This window comes from Amia ocellicauda, chromosome 8 (genome assembly GCF_036373705.1).
Source record: "Amia ocellicauda isolate fAmiCal2 chromosome 8, fAmiCal2.hap1, whole genome shotgun sequence".
Taxonomy (NCBI): domain Eukaryota; kingdom Metazoa; phylum Chordata; class Actinopteri; order Amiiformes; family Amiidae; genus Amia; species Amia ocellicauda.
The window spans coordinates 32,212,425-32,233,933 of NC_089857.1; the positions used below are offsets into that span (position 1 = coordinate 32,212,425).

Below are 21,509 nucleotides of genomic sequence, written 5' to 3' on the forward strand. Positions count from 1 at the left end.
TAGTTATTTATGTAATCTGAGATCCTGAGTCAATTAGGGCTCTACAAGGGACACTGTCTACCACAACAAAATCCTCATTTATTGGGCCAACTAAATTGGAAGAATTTTTCTCCCTGCTTCACTCTAACTGTGGCGCACTGTGAACACAATTTGCTATAGGGCTGGTCCTGTTTTCATTGCTGTCCACTTACCCCTCAGTGTCAGGCTGTACTAGTTTAAATTATAATTACTTTCTACTACACATAAGCACCTGGCTGATTATGGCATCCCTGGGCAATGTGGCCAACTTGACCACAATGGTGGCACACAAAGGGCTCCTTGTGACATGGAAACTTCTGAGTTGCTGTTCCATTGCTACTTCCTTGGTTACTTGTGGGGGCGTACCTGTAGGTGGTAGCAGTTTGCTACATGACCATGGACTCCAAATGTCCCACCTTCCCAGCCTGCTGCCTCTGGTAAGTGGCAAGGTCCTGGACCATTGTGGTAAGACTCTGAACAGGATCTGTCAACCCTGCTGTGGCTGTTGCTTCTCGCTGGGGCAAAATATTACTTGCACTCTCCTCCACACCAGCTGCAGTTTGCTGCAGGCTGTTAACACTTTTGGCTCTCACCTTCTTGTCACTTAGTACATTTTTCTCCCTCACCCACATCTCAGTTCCCCTTGTAGCTGCCTGAATGTGAGATAGCGGGGCTGCATGGGGGCAAGAGGGTCACCGATGAACTGCATTTCTTTCCCTGTGTGTCTGTGTAAACAAGGTCACTGTCTCGCGGCCTTGCTGTGCTATGGTACTGTGCCATAGTGCAACCCTGATACCCAGAGGAACAGAGTCTGATAAGAACCAGTTTTCTCCAGCAATTTGGGCTTGATACATCATACAAACCCCTCCTTATATTAAACATTATGTATGCTTTAATTTTCCCCGGTTTAACCATATATAGGTTTTCCTAATGAGTTTTCAGGCAGAAACTGAACTTGCACTCATCACGGGACAGACATGTGGGTCCTGCTATCTTTCACTCCTGTCTGGTCTGCATAAAAGTGCCTGTAGTTTGTAACTTCTCTAAGACTGTTCTTGGGGTCGCCTCTTGAACCTCTTCCTTGCAACTGCATGTAATACAAAACCTCTGATTGGAAACATATATCTCTCTCCGGATTTCTTTGACTCTTCAGTCACATACATCTTTTTCACTTATTCCGTGCATGAACTGCTGTGTGATCTTATAATCCCTGTTTTAAAAAAGTTTGCCTTCATTTATCTTTTCTTCAGTACTCCTCAATAGAGCATCTAACTCTCTAAGTGGGGGCGGACTCATCTGGATACTGGTGTCGCTCAATTAAATCTGCCATCGGGTCAAGGGATAGGTGGCAGTCGCTATACTCGGCCCTCAGCTCCTCAGAAGCCCTGTACGTAACCTGCTGTTCTAATGGGAGATTCTACACAAGATTTTTTGCTCCACCGCTCAGGTAACGCACCAGTGTGTCAAAGTGCAGGTACTCTGGAACATGTGTGGCACTTAACAGATATTGTACATATTTTATCCAGTCCTCAATGTCAATCCTGCAATCTTTACCACCACTGAATAATGGATTTCCTCTCACCTGATGCATTGCTGGCACATGGGCAGGAGCTGGGCCCACTGAGGATGTTTTGCCCCTCATCAATCCTTCCCAACTGCAATCACATACACTCACCTAAAGAATTATTAGGAACACCATACTAATAATGTGTTTGACCCCCTTTCGCCTTCAGAACTGCCTTAATTCTACGTGGCATTGATTCAACAAGGTGCTGAAAGCATTCTTTAGAAATGTTGGCCCATATTGATAGGATAGCATCTTGCAGTTGATGGAGATTTGTGGGATGCACATCCAGGGCACGAAGCTCCCGTTCCACCACATCCCAAAGATGCTCTATTGGGTTGAGATCTGGTGACTGTGGGGGCCAGTTTAGTACAGTGAACTCATTGTCATGTTCAAGAAACCAATTTGAAATGATTCGACCTTTGTGACATGGTGCATTATCCTGCTGGAAGTAGCCATCAGAGGATGGGTACATGGTGGTCATAAAGGGATGGACATGGTCAGAAACAATGCTCAGGTAGGCCGTGGCATTTAAACGATGCCCAATTGGCACTAAGGGGCCTAAAGTGTGCCAAGAAAACATCCCCCACACCATTACACCACCACCACCAGCCTGCACAGTGGTAACAAGGCATGATGGATCCATGTTCTCATTCTGTTTACGCCAAATTCTGACTCTAACATCTGAATGTCTCAACAGAAATCGAGACTCATCAGACCAGGCAACATTTTTCCAGTCTTCAACTGTCCAATTTTGGTGAGCTTGTGCAAATTGTAGCCTCTTTTTCCTATTTGTAGTGGAGATGAGTGGTACCCGGTGGGGTCTTCTGCTGTTGTAGCCCATCCGCCTCAAGGTTGTACGTGTTGTGGCTTCACAAATGCTTTGCTGCATACCTCGGTTGTAACGAGTGGTTATTTCAGTCAAAGTTGCTCTTCTATCAGCTTGAATCAGTCGGCCCATTCTCCTCTGACCTCTAGCATCAACAAGACATTTTCGCCCACAGGACTGCCGCATTCTGGATGTTTTTCCCTTTAAAACAACATTCTTTGTAAACCCTAGAAATGGTTGTGCGTGAAAATCCCAGTAACTGAGCAGATTGTGAAATACTCAGACCGGCCCGTCTGGCACCAACAACCATGCCACGCTCAAAATTGCTTAAATCACCTTTCTTTCCCATTCAGACATTCAGTTTGGAGTTCAGGAGATTGTCTTGACCAGGACCACACCCCTAAATGCATTGAAGCAACTGCCATGTGATTGGTTGGTTAGATAATTGCATTAATGAGAAATTGAACAGGTGTTCCTAATAATCCTTTAGGTGAGTGTATAAGCCCGCACGGTTACACTATGGGCATCCTCATAAATAATAGTGTTTCGTGTATAAAGGAGAGTGTTGCTGCTAATAAAGATGCGGTAACATCTATTATTGCTCTGCGTTGTGTTGCGCAGTGTATTTATTCGAGCCAGACCACGTTTTAACTCTGGTAAGTATTTTCTTTCTTTCTCCGTTTCGACTCCTGCAATGTAAAGATTATTATTGCAGACGGACATCGGTGCAGCCAGAGACCATTTTTGTATATAGCGTCACAATGCTAATATCCATCACAACATCAATCAACTTTTAACTTCAAAGCAAAACAGCAGATAGCCACTTGCATCATTTCACTCGTCACTCGTCTTAATTTCTCTAAAATACCACTGCAACTATTTTACGTCAGAGCCCCACAGTGTGTGTTATGTGGTTCTGTGTTTGTGGTTAGTAATTGTTCCTGTTTACAGGCGAGAAACACCACATCCCTACCCCCAACTAAAATACATCTAAAAACGATTACTTTTATATAATTATACTAATAAAATACTACTACTAATAAATAAATAAAAATGTTGAAAAATCAGTAAAATAATTTTAAAAAGAGCATTTCTTGCAGTTAGTGTTTTTGGGCTAATTGTAATTATTTCATGATTTATTTTAAATGTAAAATGTTTGTATTTCATTGCATTACCTAATTCAAATCACTTTTACTGAAACAGCAAATGTCCACAACATTTTACTGATCAGAACAATGGTTTTATAGCAAGACTAGCTTTAACTGTGCATTCAACTACTAAAGCCTTTTGGGAGTAGAAATAGGTTGCATAAAATTGCCACACTATCTGCTTCAAATGAAACAAAGAGCTGCTTTATATCCGTCAAAGCGGCTGGTGGGGAAGCGCGGCCAGCCGTCCAATCCCAGGCTGCAGTGCTGGCACCGTGTCTGCCTGCAAGCCGGCTTCCGTTTCTTTTTCCTGACTTCCTGGTGGTTTTGTGTGTTTATTGAGCTCCAGACTTGAGCACAGTTGAATGGTGGACCACTTTCACTTCAGGATTATGGACGTTGTATATGTACAATATTAGAATCGCGGGCGATAGTACTGCATTAAGAACAACATTAGGCCTCTCAAGCAGGCCCAGCGCCTTTGGCTGCGCAGTAGTCGTGTGGGGGGTAAGTTTGTACTCATATTTTGTACAGTCAGCTGAAGTGAACTTTGTGCCAGTTTTCTGCACTGATTTTCTTGTCAATTCAATGTAAATCCAGTCGAGACCAGTGACTTGAGAGCAGTAGGTTTGTGGCTCCCTTACCCCTTTCCCGTTCAATCAATGAATGCTTCTGTTTGAACTACGTGAACCAAGCCTCCCAATACTGGTACCTACCCCCGAGTCGCGTCCGTTGACTTTTAATATACCGGACTGAAAACAGTTACACATGACCAGCGAAGGACACGGGCACACAATTTGTATCATCTGCAGTAACAAAAATATATTTACTGCACGGTCAGTAAAGTATACTCTACTTTTACATGACGTGGTAACCGTTATGTTCCACACATTTGCTAACCTTTTGTACATAGTCCTAACTAAGCATTCACTTTCCCATGATCACATACACATGTGTGTAAATACAGACATAGATACACAAGCAACGACAAGAACCTGTCGTCCATCTACCCGCTTTAATAAGAAAATATAGACTTTGTAACCAGGAAGTTAAAAAAAAAAAGATGAGTCCGTTAATTAAAAGAAATAAACGGTAAAAACAGGCTAGTTAATTAATAACTATCAGAAAGCACTACAATAAAGAAATATAAATAGTATCTGTAATTTCCTCGACCTCCTTCTTTCTGGTACTTAACACGTAGCTCTTCATTTCAACAGGTGTGACTGTCCTAACAAAACAGTGACTTTTGAGAAATTGAAATCTGAAGATTTACAGGCATTTATTGACTATTAGTATTAGGTTGTCACCTTGTGGAGGGGTTTTGTTGTTGCTGGCATTAACTTAGAGGCAGTATGGCTTTTGTATAAAAGGCAATTAAACTTAAAAACACAGTAGTTTCATTGTGTAAAAAGAGAGAATCGTGTTGCTTTTAAAGGGACATGCTACTTAAGCTATGTAGTGCCAGATTCACCGGGCCTTACATTTCAAGTGTAACTAACTTTAATACTTTATTATGTCAAAGGACATGTGCATTACACCATAATAGAATACAATGTTATTAACAGATGCATTAATATCAGTAAATATGAACAATACAAAAATACAGCTCATGACACACAGGCTGCATAATAAACCCTATTTTCAGCACTGTACAAAGAATGCAATAATAGGCCTATACAATAAACTCAACAATAGCTGGTGTAAAAGGTGGACACTAGATGGTATGAAAGATTGGCAAGCACTGTTTGTTCTCATTGTCGGAAAGCAGAAGCAGGTGTGATGCTGGAATTGCTTAGTAACCCTTTGGGGACACATGGCTGAAATTTCTCATGTCATTACACCACATCACAACCAAGGATGTCTTTATTACTATTATATTTCTTAGCAGACACCTTTATCCAGGGAGACTTCCAATTGTAACAATATATCACATTATTTTTACATACAGTTAACTGTTTTTACAGCTGGGTCTTTACTGGAGCAATCCAGGTAAAGTACCTTACTCAAGGGTACAACAGCAGTGTCCTCCACCTGGGATTGAACCCACAATAGTCCAGAGCCATAACCACTACCCAACACTGCTGCCCCTTACTTTTATAACCAACATGTCTAATTTTCCTTACCATTCATTCTCATTCGTTAACGGTTATATCTTGTAGATTTACATGGTCCTGTAAGATTTTGTATTGCTAAAGACACATTGTTATTTCTTGAGATGCTTTGCTAGTCTTGTCAAAATAAAACTTTCTTTTAGGAAAATATTTGTGATGGGAGGCTTGGGAAACAGTCGGCGAGGTGGGAGATCTCCTCCACTCCTAATTGTTGCTTTAATTGCCTGCTTGGTCTTTTTGGGATTCAACTACTGGATATCAAACTCTAGGAATATAGAACTCCAGGTAGGTGTTTTTGATGTCTCTTTATCTTTCTGTTTTGAGGCAACAGTACATGATTAATTGTAAAGAACTGTTTTCTAGTTATGATACTGTACAATTTCATTTAAAACCAGAACTAAAGGAAATACCTTTTTTAATTTGCTTTTAAGTTCACCTTTACAGAAACGCTTATAAGTTTGTCTCCTTACAGCCCGGTTTTAATAAAACCTTCAATCCAATTGCAAATCCAAAATTGATGGCTCTAATTTATAGGGCTTAGTTAAGGAAAGAAGAAAAGGCCATGTAGGGTGACCTTTTGAATATGTGGTTGTGATTTTTGAGCTAAAAGGTATATATATCCTTATACCCAACAAACACTGTTTTCTTACAGTGGGGGTAAAAGATTAACAGTTGGATTTTTTTGATAATTTACCATTTGGGAACTTGAGAAGTGGAATCAGATGCAATATTTAATGGTAATCAGTACTGCCATTAACCAACCTAGGTGACAGCCGATTTTAATTTAAATCCTGTCCACTTATATATGTATAATGAAGATGCAAAACTCCTAACGTTTATTGTCTATTATCTATTAACAAAACCTTACAACAACAGCCTTTAGAGTGTTGCACATTTTTTAGATCACCTTTAACAGGGAAATAGTGTTGAGATTTGTTTCAACACCTTTGTCTACCAAACAACCCCCCTCCCCCCCCCTAATTTTCCATAAGCAAATGTCAGTATTGGATAAGAGGAAAAAGCCAAACAATGTCACTGTTGTCATTTTTAGTACTTCACTGCAGTACTTCATAAACCATGCCAGTAATTTGCTTTTACTCTGTGTGTGTGCTTTGTTTAGACTCGGGTATATGAGCTTGAAGGAAAAGTGAGGCGGGCAGCAGCAGAGAGGGCTGCGGTCGAACTGAAGAAAAATGAGTTCCACGAGCAGCTCGGCAGGCAGAATGAACAAATGAATCGGATCGAATCTTTGCATCAGCAACAGCTGGTGAAGGCTCAAGTGTCCTGGAAAGAAGAAAAGGTATGCTATATTCAGGGTTAAGCCCTCGCATCTCTCGTACTGCTCACACACTTGCCCAGCACCCAATGTACCTCTCAAGATGAAACAATATGTGCGTGTTGAAAATATCCTCATATTTTCAGGGCCTTGCATCATAATTATTTGTCTTACTTGGTCTCTAAAATGGGCCTAATTAATATTCTGAGTGTTTCCTATTTGGGCATTTCCGTGGTGTTGTTAGTGGGGTTTTGGATGGTTGTTTCATTGTGTGAGAACATCGAGATAAACAAATAATGATATTCATTTACATTTAAATCTTAACAAAGAGCCTACAGGGATTTCTGATGTCTGCATTTGTTGGAAAAGGATCACATGGAAGCTTTTTTTAGTTTCTGTTGGATTACTTTTGTTATTGGTCACAGTACTACATCCTTTTTAATGTGTGTCCTTTTCCAACTCCTATAATTATTGAACTAATAACCACCCACTTGCATGTCTTGTGACACTTAGTATATTTAAATTTAAAGATCCTGTACCTTGTTTACATTACAAGTGTTCTAGCAATTTGAGATAATCACAGGCATTTACAGCTATTAGGATCCCCACTTCCATTGCTGAATTGTAGTGAATCTGTACCAGCATTTCCTGATGTATCGGACAAGGTGAGGCAGTAAGAATTTACTAAGCAAATGTAACTGGAAGGGGAAATGGAGGTAGTCCAATTTGGAAAGCAGCCATTTTCGTATTGGGTGAACTCAACTCATTATCTATTGGAGTTGAAATGTCAGTGTAATTTATGGTATTGATTGAGTGTTTATTTCCTGCTTTTTATATGCTGCTAGATTTCTGTATACAGGCCATAATGTAATTTTCAAAGACACCCTGTTAAAAATGTTTTTTGAAATAGAGCAGATTATGAAAGAGAATTTACTACATATATATTAAAAAAAAAACAGCATTAATCAGATCAAATAATGACAAATTCTACTTTTACTCTGAAGGAAGGAAGTTGCACTGAAGAAAACCTGCTTTTTCATGAACCGAAAAGGAATATGTTTGTGATCACATCTGTATCCTGACTGTTTTAACATTGGGCTTTTTGTATGTTAATTATGGAATTCCTGGAATTAATTGTCTTGCTTTAGTCATTCTAGATGCGGGTGCTCCGTTGTCTAGGAAAACACAGTGTTTTCCCTGATGTCTGCATGAGAATAATGGAATTGAACCCATAGTATTATAGTACTTCTCTGCGCAGCAAGGTTTAGAGAAGGCGCTTCTGTAGTATCTGCATACGGTGTCGCATACAGGGCAGCGAACGTGTCACGACAGAGATACAAGAACACAACGATCACTTTCACTTTGTGTGTTCAAATATATCTGCAGGATTTGACTGCACTACACTTTGCATGTATGTGCATGTGGGAGCAAAGCAGGAATGCACAATTTTCACAATCCTGTGCTGAAGTTTATACTCTGATATGTATATAATACAAAATAGCTTCAATTTCTATGTGTAATTATGTACTTCCAAATGGTATCCTATAGCATCACATAGGAATTAATGACTACAGGGCTCAAGCTAACAGTCGACTCCAATATCCTTATTTTAAAGGTGTGAAATTCCAGTATGACCCATTTTTTCTGCACAGTGCATTATGAATCATGGACTGAATGTTTGCTGGAAGCCTTGTAATCCTGTTTGTAATGTTTGCCAAGCAAATAAAAGATTCAAGCAATAGATCAGGGAGTAAATAAGGTATTGCAGCTGTTCTAATAACTGTTTGACTGGTTGGATGCTCCAGTTATATACTCCATAAGGGTATTACTGTTTTTCTTATTTATTTTTGGTCATGTCTGTTAGTTCCTCCTTTTTGGCAACGTCTGTTGGGTTGGCTGACTGTTCTAGTGGGATGTATTAGATATATTAATGACAGTTATTGAACAAATAGAGCTTGCTTAAAAGGCGTTGCTATTTTAAAACTAGGGAATTGCTGTTGTTACCTGATATTGCTGTATCTGCTAATGTTTTGTGGCAGAAATGAATCCATTGTAATGGCATTACATTAAGAAATAAATGTACTGTTTCTGTTCTTAGTTCATCTGTGTACACTACACTAACATGTATTTTAAGTTGTATTAATATAGTGTGCATAGATTTCCTTAAGTAAGAACTGTAACTATAGTGACAGTCAATTGTTGCTTATTCTCCACCTACCCAAAGCTTTATACGCATGCTCATGAAAGAAAAACACATAATTATAACTTCAGTTTAATTAACTCCATTACTCACAGTGGTGTCTCTCAAGACCCATAGGAAATCTTTTGAGCGTTCAAATCTATCAAAACTAAAATATTAATTCTATATAGTGAAATAAAGGCCAATATCTCTCTTACATAAACTTTAAAAAGGGTTCTTGAGATTCCGTCATTCATACTGATGTAGCAATGTTCTCTTGGTAGAAGTGAATAGACTGGAAATTACAGAGAATGAGCGATATGCATGTTGTCTGAATAGGTGAGTTTCCAGGAAGCACTGGGCAGAGGTGGTGAAAGAGAAGGGACAAGCAAGTGACCTGAATGAGATGGTCAGAAAGGATGGATGAGGCATACATAAGCTAGTTTGCTTTGGCTTTTATTACAGCTTATGATTGATTTTGTCAATCTTGCCCAGCAGGTTGAAGTTTATATTGTTCCATTTTCTTTTCAGTTAAATTAGAGAATGTGATTGGGGCAATTATTACCAGTTGTCACAGTTGCCATATGATGGATGGTTTATGCAGGATGGTGCTCATTTAATTTACCTTGACTAGCCTATATGAAATACAGACAGACGTGCTCAAATTTGTTGGTACCCCTCCACAAAAAACGAAGAATGCACAATTTCCTCCGAAATAACTTGAAACTGACAAAAGTAATCGGCATCCACCATGGTTTATTCCATATTTAATAGAAATCAGACTTTGCTTTTGATTTTGTTTTTCAACATAATATTGTAAATAATAAAACAAATGAAAGTGGCATGGACAAAAATGATGGGACCCTCAACCTAATATTTTGTTGCACAACCTTTTAGAGGCAATCACTAAAATCAAATGTTTTCTGTAGCTCTCAATGAGACTTCTGCACCTGTTAACAGGTAGTTTGGCCCACTCTTCCTGAGCAAACTGCTCCAGCTGTCTCAAGTTTGATGGGTGCCTTCTCCAGACTGCAAATTTCATCTTTCCATAGATGTTCGATAGGATTCAGATCAGGACTCATATTCAGAACAGTCCGATGTTTTGTTCTTGTCCATTCTTGGGTGCATTTAGCATTTAGCATTTAGTGTTTTGTGTCATTATCCTGTTGGAGGACCCATGACCTGCGACTGAGACAGAGCTTTCTGACATTGGGCAGTGCGTTTTGCTCCAGAATGCCTTGATAGTCTTGAGATTTCATTGTGACCTGCACAGATTCAAGGCACCCTGTGGCAGGCGCAGCAAAGCAGCCCCAAAACATAACCGAGCCTCCTCCATGTTTCACTGTAGGTATGGTGTTCTTTTCTTTGAAAGCTTCATTTTTTTCATCTGTGAACATAGAGCTGATGTGTTGCCAAAAAGCTCCAGTTGTGACTCTGTTGTATTCTCCCAGAAGGATTGTGGCTTGTCAATATGGATTTTAGCAAATTCCAGTCTGCCTTTTATATGTTTTTCTTTCAAAAGTTGAGTCCTCCTGGGTCTCCTCAGACAACTCTGCTTTCTCTGGTCCATGTTCAGTGTGGTGCACACAATGATACCAAACAACACAGTGACTACTTTCCTCCATTTAAATAGGCTGAATGACTGATTACAAGATTGGAGACACGTATTATACTAATTAAAGAAACTTATTAGTTTGGAATATCACTATAATCCAATTATTTATTATCTTTTCTAAGGGGTACCAACAAATGTCCCATTTGTAGAATGAGCAATAATTCATCTCTTTTCACAGTTTCTTTACTTTATTCTATGACATACCAAAGGCATACAAGTATACACAATGCAATAGCTTTTAATTTAATCACTTTTCAGGAGGAATTAAGCATTATTTCAATTAGGTGTAAGGGTACCAACAAATTTGAGCACGTCTGTATAATTTAATCTCTACAAAGAATCTCTGCCTTGACAGAAAATACTATTCCTCTTAGTGACTATAGCATAAAATGTTGTCTTTTCCTTTGTCATTGTAAGTGGGTGAGGACAATAATTGCAGATGAGGTTGATTGATCTTTCCCCCCCATAATCAGCTTGCTTTTATCCAACTTCCTGTGAATTTAACTGTACCTCACATTAAAATAGAAGAGAGAGCACAGATTTTCATCTAGATATACACTCACCTAAAGGATTATTAGGAACACCTGTTCAATTTCTCATTAATGCAATTATCTAACCAACCAATCACATGGCAGTTGCTTCAATGCATTTAGGGGTGTGGTCCTGGTCAAGACAATCTCCTGAACTCCAAACTGAATGTCTGAATGGGAAAGAAAGGTGATTTAAGCAATTTTGAGCGTGGCATGGTTGTTGGTGCCAGACGGGCCGGTCTGAGTATTTCACAATCTGCTCAGTTACTGGGATTTTCACGCACAACCATTTCTAGGGTTTACAAAGAATGTTGTTTTAAAGGGAAAAACATCCAGAATGCGGCAGTCCTGTGGGCGAAAATGTCTTGTTGATGCTAGAGGTCAGAGGAGAATGGGCCGACTGATTCAAGCTGATAGAAGAGCAACTTTGACTGAAATAACCACTCGTTACAACCGAGGTATGCAGCAAAGCATTTGTGAAGCCACAACACATACAACCTTGAGGCGGATGGGCTACAACAGCAGAAGACCCCACCGGGTACCACTCATCTCCACTACAAATAGGAAAAAGAGGCTACAATTTGCACAAGCTCACCAAAATTGGACAGTTGAAGACTGGAAAAATGTTGCCTGGTCTGATGAGTCTCGATTTCTGTTGAGACATTCAGATGGTAGAGTCAGAATTTGGCGTAAACAGAATGAGAACATGGATCCATCATGCCTTGTTACCACTGTGCAGGCTGGTGGTGGTGGTGTAATGGTGTGGGGGATGTTTTCTTTGCACACTTTAGGCCCCTTAGTGCCAATTGGGCATCGTTTAAATGCCACGGCCTACCTGAGCATTGTTTCTGACCATGTCCATCCCTTTATGACCACCATGTACCCATCCTCTGATGGATACTTCCAGCAGGATAATGCACCATGTCACAAAGGTCGAATCATTTCAAATTGGTTTCTTGAACATGACAATGAGTTCACTGTACTAAACTGGCCCCCACAGTCACCAGATCTCAACCCAATAGAGCATCTTTGGGATGTGGTGGAACGGGAGCTTCGTGCCCTGGATGTGCATCCCACAAATCTCCATCAACTGCAAGATGCTATCCTATCAATATGGGCCAACATTTCTAAAGAATGCTTTCAGCACCTTGTTGAATCAATGCCACGTAGAATTAAGGCAGTTCTGAAGGCAAAAGGGGGTCAAACACAGTATTAGTATGGTGTTCCTAATAATCCTTTAGGTGAGTGTATAATCTGAATGCAATGAAGGCTGTAATTTCCTCCCTGTACCAACAGTAGGATTGGATTGGGTGAAGCTGGCAGGGGTTTATCATCTGACCACTCACCCATGAATCCTATTACTTACCAGGAAATGGCAAGACTTGTTAGTCTGAAATATGGATGGAGGGGAAAAAGTACTACATAAAACAAAAATGCAGACCTTGTGATGCATGTTTATATGTGCAGTTGTTGCATGTTCTTTAAACACAAACACAGTATTATGTTTGCACATAAAAACACAAAAGATTGAAAAATAATGATCATGAATAAATTTAGCATTTTATTTATGGGCTGTTAGGTCTTGATAAATAGATTTCATTTAATATGTACAGTGAGGGAAAAAAGTATTTGATCCCCTGCTGATTTTGTAAGTTTGCCCACTGACAAAGAAATGATCAGTCTATAATTTTAATGGTAGGTGTATTTTAACAGTGAGAGACAGAATAACAACAAAAAAATCCAGAAAAATACATTTCAAAAAAGTTATAAATTGATTTGCATGTTAATGAGTGAAATAAGTATTTGATCCCCTATCAATCGGCAAGATTTCTGGCTCCCAGGTGTCTTTTATACAGGTAACGAGCTGAGATTAGGAACGCTCTCTTAAAGGGAGTGCACAGAAGCAATCAATCAATCAGATTCCAAACTCTCCACCATGGCCAAGACCAAAGAGCTGTCCAAGGATGTCAGGGACAAGATTGTAGACCTACACAAGGCTGGAATGGGCTTCAAGACCATCGCCAAGCAGCTTGGTGAGAAGGTTTATTCGCAAATGGAAGAAACGCAAAATAACTGTCAGTCTCCTTCGGTCTGGGTTTCCATGCAAGATCTCACCTCGTGGAGTTTCAATGATCATGAGAATGGTGAGGAATCAGCCCAGAACTACACAGGAGGATCTTGTTAATGATCTCAAGGCAGCTGGGACTATAGTCACCAAGAAAACAATTGGTAACACACTACGCCGTGAAGCACTGAAATCCGGCAGCGCCCGCAAGGCCCCCCTGTTCAAGAAAGCACATGTACAGGCCCGTCTGAAGTTTACCAACATCTGAATGATTCAGAAGAGAACTGGGTGAAAGTGTTGTGGTCAGATGAGACCAAAATCGAGCTCTTTGGCATCAACTCAACTCGCCGTGTTTGGAGGAGGAGGAATGACCCCAAGAACACCATCCACACCGTCAAACATGGAGGTGGAAACATTATGCTTTGGGGGTGTTTTTCTGCTAAGGGGACAGGACAACTGCACCGCATCAAAGGGACGATGGACGGGGCCATGTACCGTCAAATCTTGGGTGAGAACCTCCTTCCCTCAGCCAGGGCATTGAAAATGGGTCGTGGATGGGTATTCCAGCATGACAATGACCCAAAACACACAGCCAAGGCAACAAAGGAGTGGCTTTGGTTTTGCCACCAAGTACTAAGTCGAAGGGGTCAAATACTTATTTCCCTCATTAACATGCAAATCAATTTATAACTTTTTTGAAATGCGTTTTTCTGGATGTTTTTGTTGTTATTCTGTCTCTCACTGTTAAAATACACCTACCATTAAAATTATAGACTGATCATTTCTTTGTTAGTGGGCAAACGTACAAAATCAGTAGGGGATCAAATACTTTTTTCCCCCACTGTACATAGATTTTTTTCTTGACTTCTAGTAGAGTAGATCTTTGTTAGAAAAAAAAAAAAAAAAAATTGTAATACAATTTTATTTTTATTAAGCAGAAATTTGCAGTGTGGGTATAATAGTACTGATTTCTGTTTCAGACTGTGGTTAAATAGAAATTTGTTTACATTTTTTAGGAGAACTTGCAGTTCAACATTTCTTCAAGTTTGAAAGCTATCCAGACAATGAAAGGTAAGATGTGCAGTCTGGTAAATCATATCTAAAAATCCCCACCTTAATCTGTATCTAGGGTTTTTCATATTATAGTTTGACATGAAATGTAAATGTAAAGGTGAGTCAAGTTACAGATCATTATTCTTACACCGAGGCATCAACTTTTTAATATAGATATTACTTTTTGGTTTATTAATTTAATTTAATTAATCTGTCTATAACATTGGAATGGTGCAGTAATTTTATGTGCTCTATCTGTGGAAATATTTCTTCAATGTTGGACAGTACCTGTAATTCCCAGTCACACTCCCTCTCGATCAGCTTGAACAATTATTTTCTGTTTTTTGTTTGTTTTGCAGTTGATACCATACAATAAGAACATCTAGAATAACTACGAGGACATTGTTGGATATGTAGCATTAAATAAGATGCAATTTGAAATGTGATTCCTGTAATCATGTTTCTCAATTTGTTTTTGATAGTGGATGTTACTGAACTGCTTCCAGCAACTCCAAACCCTTTTAAAAAGAGTATAACAACTGTATGCTATAATGGCTAGCTTTTAGAGCTTCACTGGTACAAACTAGATGTTATTTCATACTGTCAGATGCTCAGTTTTGGATGCTTTTATTTCTCTCTCTCTGTCTCTCTCTCTAGATCAGTTGAAAGATTTGGGGAAATTACAGAAGGGACTTCAGGAGTGTCAAGGCAACCAGAGTAGCCTTCTGAAAAAACTAACATATGACATGTAAGCCTCTAACCGATAATCTGAGCTACTGGATAATCTATACAAACAAACCCAGAATGTGTGGAGTTCATTATTTTACATACCATCTGTGGTATTCATACAAATCTTAATTGTTTCTATAATCTAAGGTATTAATTATCATGCTTGCTTTCTACTGTACATATTGTAGAACCCTGGTTCTTAATTTCAAACCTGTGTGGTTAAACTGGGTCTGATTGGTCTCATAAGCAATACCATTCAGGTTACCAGGGTATATTTGTCATCAATTATGCGTTGATCTCAAAGCTATAACCTTCGAGGCACTGACCTGTAACTGCATTTGCTCATCTGTCGTGACTTCAACACCGGTCTATTGATTCAGCTGCAATGGCTGTAGGATCATTTCTATGAAGACTTTACATCTTTCTGACTGAAATGAGGAACACAGAAGATTAATGTATCACAACAGGGGTTTCACACTGATTTATTTTTTATCATAACCTATACGAAATACATTTTGAGCAAGATTCAAAGGTTCATAAAAGTTTGTAAATAGTGTGACTTACCACTTGTGTGCTCACTTTAGTGTCATTAATTGATCCCATTAAACATATACACAGCATTGATGTAGGCCTACAGCATCAATCATAAAGGCAGAGCAATGTAGTCCATTTCTGTTTTGGGTCATAACTGGAGAAACTAATGATTGTGTGTTGTTCTCAATAGACTCCAGTAGTCTTCATACAAATCCTAGTGCATTATGTCACACATTGGGTCTCTAGAATCTAGTAGTTGTTTTTTTTAGGTCCAGACTTCACTGAGGTCAACACATTTGGGTTAGAGTTCTGGCAGTATTACGGGAAATCGCAGTATGCTATAAAGGGATTTTTATAGGTCATAGCTCCCTCTATGGGTAACAGAAGATAGTGCTTTTGAGAAATGATGACCTAATGTTAAATTAAGAATAGGTAATAGGGGCCACCTACCATCCTTACCCAATTTGATTGTCAGTGTCATGGGGGTGGGCTGCAAGAATACAAGTATTTGTTATCTGCATAGAAACAAAGGTCATCAAAGAGGTGTAATGTCAAAGAAATCTTTAGCAATGTTTGCCACAGTAAACTGATATCAGCTGCTCTGTGTTTCGGATTAGAATATATATAATTTGTAATCGGTTATTTAATTCAAGTGTATTAACTTTGGTAGCACAAGCTCCCTTTGTTGAGTTATAAATAGGGTTTAAATTAATAAAAACATATATAAAGTTTACCATAACCCAGAAATGGTGCTGAAAATTGAATCTCCCCCAAAAGCAAAGATGCTTATCCCTCCGCTCTCCTCTTTGTGCTCTGTTTAGGACCCAGTGCAATGCCCAGATCATAGAGCTGAAGGAGGAGCACATCGAGAAGCTTTCTGCGCTCAAAAAGGAGATTCAGCAAAAGACAGAGAAGAAACCTGCAGCTGATGTCAAAGCCCATATGGTAATGCATCCAGTTCTTCTGCTTGTAGGGATGGAAAAGTAGAGGTTCGACTTCTAAGTGCACCAAAGGACTTCATTGCAGACTCTATCTCTGTTCGTAAAGTGGAGTAGAGAGGTTTAAGTGGCTTTAAAAAGCCAGCAAAGTACAAGTGAAACTAGAGCATTGGGGAAAAAAACAACTGAAGATCCTTGAGTTTCCATTCTCTGTTGTTGTTCAATCTCAAGCTCTGTGCAAAGTATATAAGATCTCAGGAAAGAGCTATTAATTATGTCTGCCTGAATTGTAAGCAACATCAGCCTGATGGTTACTTGAATGAGTCTCCTAAAGAACTAAGCAGACAACCACAAACTGTAACTGACTTTATTAACTTCATATTTCAACAATTTGTGAACGGCTTTGTGTATACTTGAAAGCCATCTTCTGTTGCATATGATTAAAAGACTCTTTAGAGAGCATTTTTGTATGTAGCAAATATAAGTCTTAAATATCCTGTTATCTTGTTAAACTGCCACCATTTCTGTAATGTAACGTCTCTCTTTAGGGGAAGATAAATTAAAACTAATTCAACACCTATGTTATGCACCCCACTGGAATGTGCAATGTTGATATACTGCCCACTGATATTAGATTTGAGTGGTCTTTTTCACAACCATTTTTTCCTATTTAATAGGAAATGCAACAGGACATTGAAAAAAAAGAAAATAAATAATGTATTTGCATTTATTGGAAAAAATTTGCTTTTGTTTTTTAACATTGTGTTGATGTTTCATACAGCCTGAAGCAGTTCCCACAGAGGTAAAAAGCAAGGTTGATGAAATTAGATATACGGCAAAGCGAGGACAGGAAGAGACGCCTAAAGTTACTGTCCAGTTGCAGAACACAAGCCACGTGGAAGAACAAAATAAAATAAAAACTTTAACTCCGAAGCCAAAATTCACCGAGTTTGAGACCAATGAGATTCCAGGTAACACTGGTACTAATTACTTCATTTTATTTTTTTGTTTTTGAAGCACATTTATAAAGTATTTGCTCAAATATAATTAGAATTAAATTTTGTAAGTGCATCCATCATCACCATGTTCTTTTCTGTATTATAGCCACTGTTATGTTCATGGTTCACACAGAAGAACAGCTGTTACCATATAACGTTTGTTTGAGAGCATGTTGCAACACTGCCAATCTTAAGAAACTACATTGGTTATTTATTATTGATGAATGTCAGGGCTTTCAAATGGACTTAGATTGTCATTCAAATTCATTTTCAGGCAGTGACAAAAATGATGTTCAGTTGACACAAGCTGGGAAGGAAGTTAAGAACCAGCCAGAAGAAAAGGAAAAAACACAACCTACAGCAGTGAAAGAGAAGGACAACACTCCGGAGAGTCAGTTGGACCATGAAGATGAGGAAGAAACGGATGACCTTGGAAATTACCTCCAGAAAGGCAATGGAACTGAGGAGGAGGAAGGGGACTTGGAGGGAGAGCAATTCATTCAGAATGAGCAGATCTTCGATGATTCGCCCAATGGAGAAGTACCTGGTCAGTGAGCAGCACTTTACCCAGCGTGAGGTTTATATGGCACTAATGAACAAAAGGGTCTTCAGCCTTTTTGGAAAATGCCTTGACTATGCAGTCACCAGAAGCAATGACTCATTTCAGTTTTTGAAAGACAGGGCAGGAGAGCATGGTGTTTTTTATTATTTCCATCAGGCCTTGAGACAACCAAGCCTTTACATTTCCTTTGTTCAAGAAACAATAGAGAATACAACGGTACAAAACAACTATAATTGTGAGACTTTGTTTCAAAGTGGAACCAATATAATATTAAAGAAAACTGCATTGCAAAGATTGATTTAGATTTTGACATTTGTATTATACAGTACCCTTTCCTTATTTTCACACAAGCATAGTTCAGATTACTTGCTTTAAAAATCGGGCTAATTAGAGCAGCAGTAACAAATCAAGGCCTCATCAGACTGAATGAGTTCCTATAGGCTTTTATATATCCATCAAAAAGCAGGGCCCACTCACAAATGAATTCCTTGGCAGCAATACAGACTGATTAAATAAACATTCATGAGCTTTAGATGAATTCGGTTTCCTAGCAATTCACTGGCAGCACCTTCACAAGAGACAAATGGCTTATTCAATCCAGCTTCACAGTATACTGCGGTAACTACTTCTGTAGATCTGTGCTAGTTGATCATGCAATACTATGTAGTATATTCTTTGTAGAGGAGTGAGATTATTTTGTAATAAATTAATTTGTTTTTATTGATGTTTTTATGTATTTTTCTTAAACCTCTTGTGAATTGATCTCATTGTAGGAAATCTGGATAACGAAAAATCTGCAGTGGTGATGGGAAACGAGCCTGCGGACTACAATGGAGATGAGGACAATGTGGGGGAGTTTGAGGCAGACAAACAGGCCGAACTTGCTGAGAACGCAGGTGATTCATAAGCTCAAGCACATGAGACAGACACCCCCACTATCTCATTCAAATGCTGGGCCCCATCCACAGTGTGAGAAGTATGATTGTGTAGCAGGCCAGCAGAAACATAGCTAGAATGTGGACTTAATAGGGGTGATTCGATATTTTCAAACATCAGAGCTTAGAGGGGAATTGCACCAAAACATTTAGTTTTTGTAAATGTTTTTGTAATACCTGTAAATCCTTCCAGAGATTGATGGAGGTTAGGTTTGTCAGTTAGGGTAGTAGTCAGTGAAAGAACTAGAGCACATGATCCCCAAAGTGCATGGAACAGAGGGTTGTATATTCCTCTGTATTCCAGCCCTTCTTCTAGGTGTTTTTGACATGTTGCTGATCTGATCAAACTGCAGTTGTCCCCCTTTTAACCACCTCCTCAAAGACCTGTCTTTACCATTTCTTTTAATATGGGAAAATTGGATGTAAAAATGAGCAGCCGAGTTGAGTTAACGGATGGTTTGGAGAGTATTATGAGAGTGTCTTTGTTTTAAGCTTTAATCCTACTTGCCTACATTTTATATTCATTATTAGTATTTATTTAAAGTAGCCCACCACTATTTCTGTATATGTTGATTGTGATCTAAACTCCATTAAGTTGCAATTTTTCAGAGAGAAGACCATCTCATATGAAGGGTAACTCTGGATACACATCCATAGTTTATTTACTAGTGCTACTTAAATTGGTGTTACTGTTAGTAAAATGACAGTAAAACATATCCACTATATTTAGTGGATTAAAAGCATAACGCATGCATGTTTTATGTGTTTATATGTGTCTCTGTGTCATTAAAATGAGTAGACTTGAAGTAGAAAAAGAACAGAAAAAGAATCCATCACAACAGTAATGGGTAGCTTGGCCTTTGGCACTATCAGATTTGCTGATCATCTCTTCTTTTATTTCAACAGGTACAAATGAAAAGGATCTGATGGATATAGATATTTAGTTGTTTGACATTTGAGGAATGTTTCTGAGGATGCCAGTAAATAAAAACAAAATCGGTTGCACTGTCAATATAAATGACTGCAGTAAAATAGATCTGAGCTTCCAAGTGCTTTCTATAGGGTCAGGAGTGCAACGTGTTACTTTTGTTGAAGCACAATACTGTAGGGTAAACAACAACAACAACACATTGTAGCATAATGTCGCACAGCCTTAAATAACGAATGAACTGTCCAAATTGAATGTATATTTAACAGGGTTCTGAAGTAGACTGGAACATTTACTTTTTGCACTGCTGAATAAGCAATCTGTACATACAAAGTCATTCTCATTGCTCACATGAATAATCAGTGATTAAAGCTGTTGGTGTGGGAGCAAATCATTTATGTTTCTAATCAGCCTTTTTATTTCACATCATGATTACTTCTGAGAAATGGCTTGAGGATTTCTCTCGGCCTTCCGTGATTTAGAATTGTATACCCTATTATATTGCTTTTCAAATCTGAATCAGAATACATTCAAAGGAGAATGTTGCATTAAATGACATCCCCATGGTTAAGAGATTGTGAAAGATAAAGGAGTGCATCTGCCAATTGCCTAAGGACCATTCATTACCAAAATTATTGCTATCAAAGAAAGGAGGCAGAGTTCTGTGCTGTTCTATGCCACATATTGACTGGTTTAAAAAAGTAGGGGTCTGGTTTGTGTGATATTGAAAAAAATATTCAGCCAATAATTGCCTCATCTCAAACTTACTGTTTATGTTGCCATTTCAGGGTATTTGGATTACATTATGCTTTAATAAAACCTCAGAGGTTATTATTTTATTAATGTCCATCCAAGACTGAATAAATGTGAACTTTTTTGTTGTAGAATATGGAGGTAGAAATATTTTAACTTATGGAAACCTATTGTGTATTTTATTTTATATATGCATCACCAAATGTTTTCATGTAAATGATCAATTATACTCTTTCTGTCAAAGGAGGCTTTTTTACTGGGTTGTGTGTGTGTGTGTGTGGAGGTTCAGCGGAATCAGAACAGTTCTGCAGTACTTTGAGCTTTCACAGGTGTATTTGTCACAGCCTGTAGAGGATTTCTGTTGTCTGCCTCTTGTCATTTGTTTTTAATTGTTCTTGTAATTGGCATGTGTTTAGAGATTACATAAATTACTCACTAAAATATAATTTAACTGATTTGTTGCAACTATACTAGATAATGAATAGTTTATTTTGTATGAATAAAACAAATGTAAACCTCTGTGTATCTGTCTCTGCATATAAAGCTATATACAGCTCTGGAAAAAACTGAGACCACTCCAAGTTCAGAAATCAATGTTAAGTGTATTTAAGGACCTGCAACCAGATTGGTTACTTAAAGGTTATTGTCACCATCCCTGCAAAACCATATACTTAGTTGTTTCAGCACTATGCATGTCAGGTCAGACGTGTGGAAAAGGATTGATTGATTATTACTCGATTTCTT

The 21,509-nt window shown here is 38.6% G+C and overlaps 1 protein-coding gene across 2 annotated transcripts; it reads left to right on the plus strand.

Moving 5' to 3' along the window:
* Positions 1-2,968: 2,968 nt before the first annotated feature.
* golm1 (golgi membrane protein 1) lies at positions 2,969-21,288 on the plus strand. 2 transcript variants are annotated; one of them, XM_066711068.1, is made up of 10 exons: positions 2,969-3,067; positions 5,814-5,955; positions 6,791-6,970; positions 14,352-14,406; positions 15,046-15,136; positions 16,473-16,596; positions 17,371-17,560; positions 17,862-18,134; positions 18,923-19,045; positions 19,991-21,288. In XM_066711068.1, the coding sequence occupies exons 2-10, from the start codon at positions 5,827-5,829 to the stop codon at positions 20,026-20,028; spliced, it is 1,203 nt and encodes a 400-aa protein (XP_066567165.1). In that variant the 5' UTR covers positions 2,969-3,067; positions 5,814-5,826; the 3' UTR covers positions 20,029-21,288. The 2 variants fall into 2 exon arrangements, with proteins under 2 accessions (XP_066567165.1, XP_066567163.1); XM_066711066.1 differs by lacking the exon at positions 2,969-3,067 and adding an exon at positions 3,801-4,066.
* The last annotated feature ends 221 nt before the right edge of the window (positions 21,289-21,509 follow it).

Bases quoted from the DNA above. Each gene is read 5' to 3' on its own strand.
- golm1 (XM_066711068.1), top strand. From the start codon at position 5,827: ATGGGAGGCTTGGGAAACAGTCGGCGAGGTGGGAGATCTCCTCCACTC. The intron at 16,597-17,370 runs GTAATGCATCCA...TGTTTCATACAG, and splicing joins CTGATGTCAAAGCCCATATG to CCTGAAGCAGTTCCCACAGA. The intron at 19,046-19,990 runs GTGATTCATAAG...TTATTTCAACAG, and splicing joins CGAACTTGCTGAGAACGCAG to GTACAAATGAAAAGGATCTG.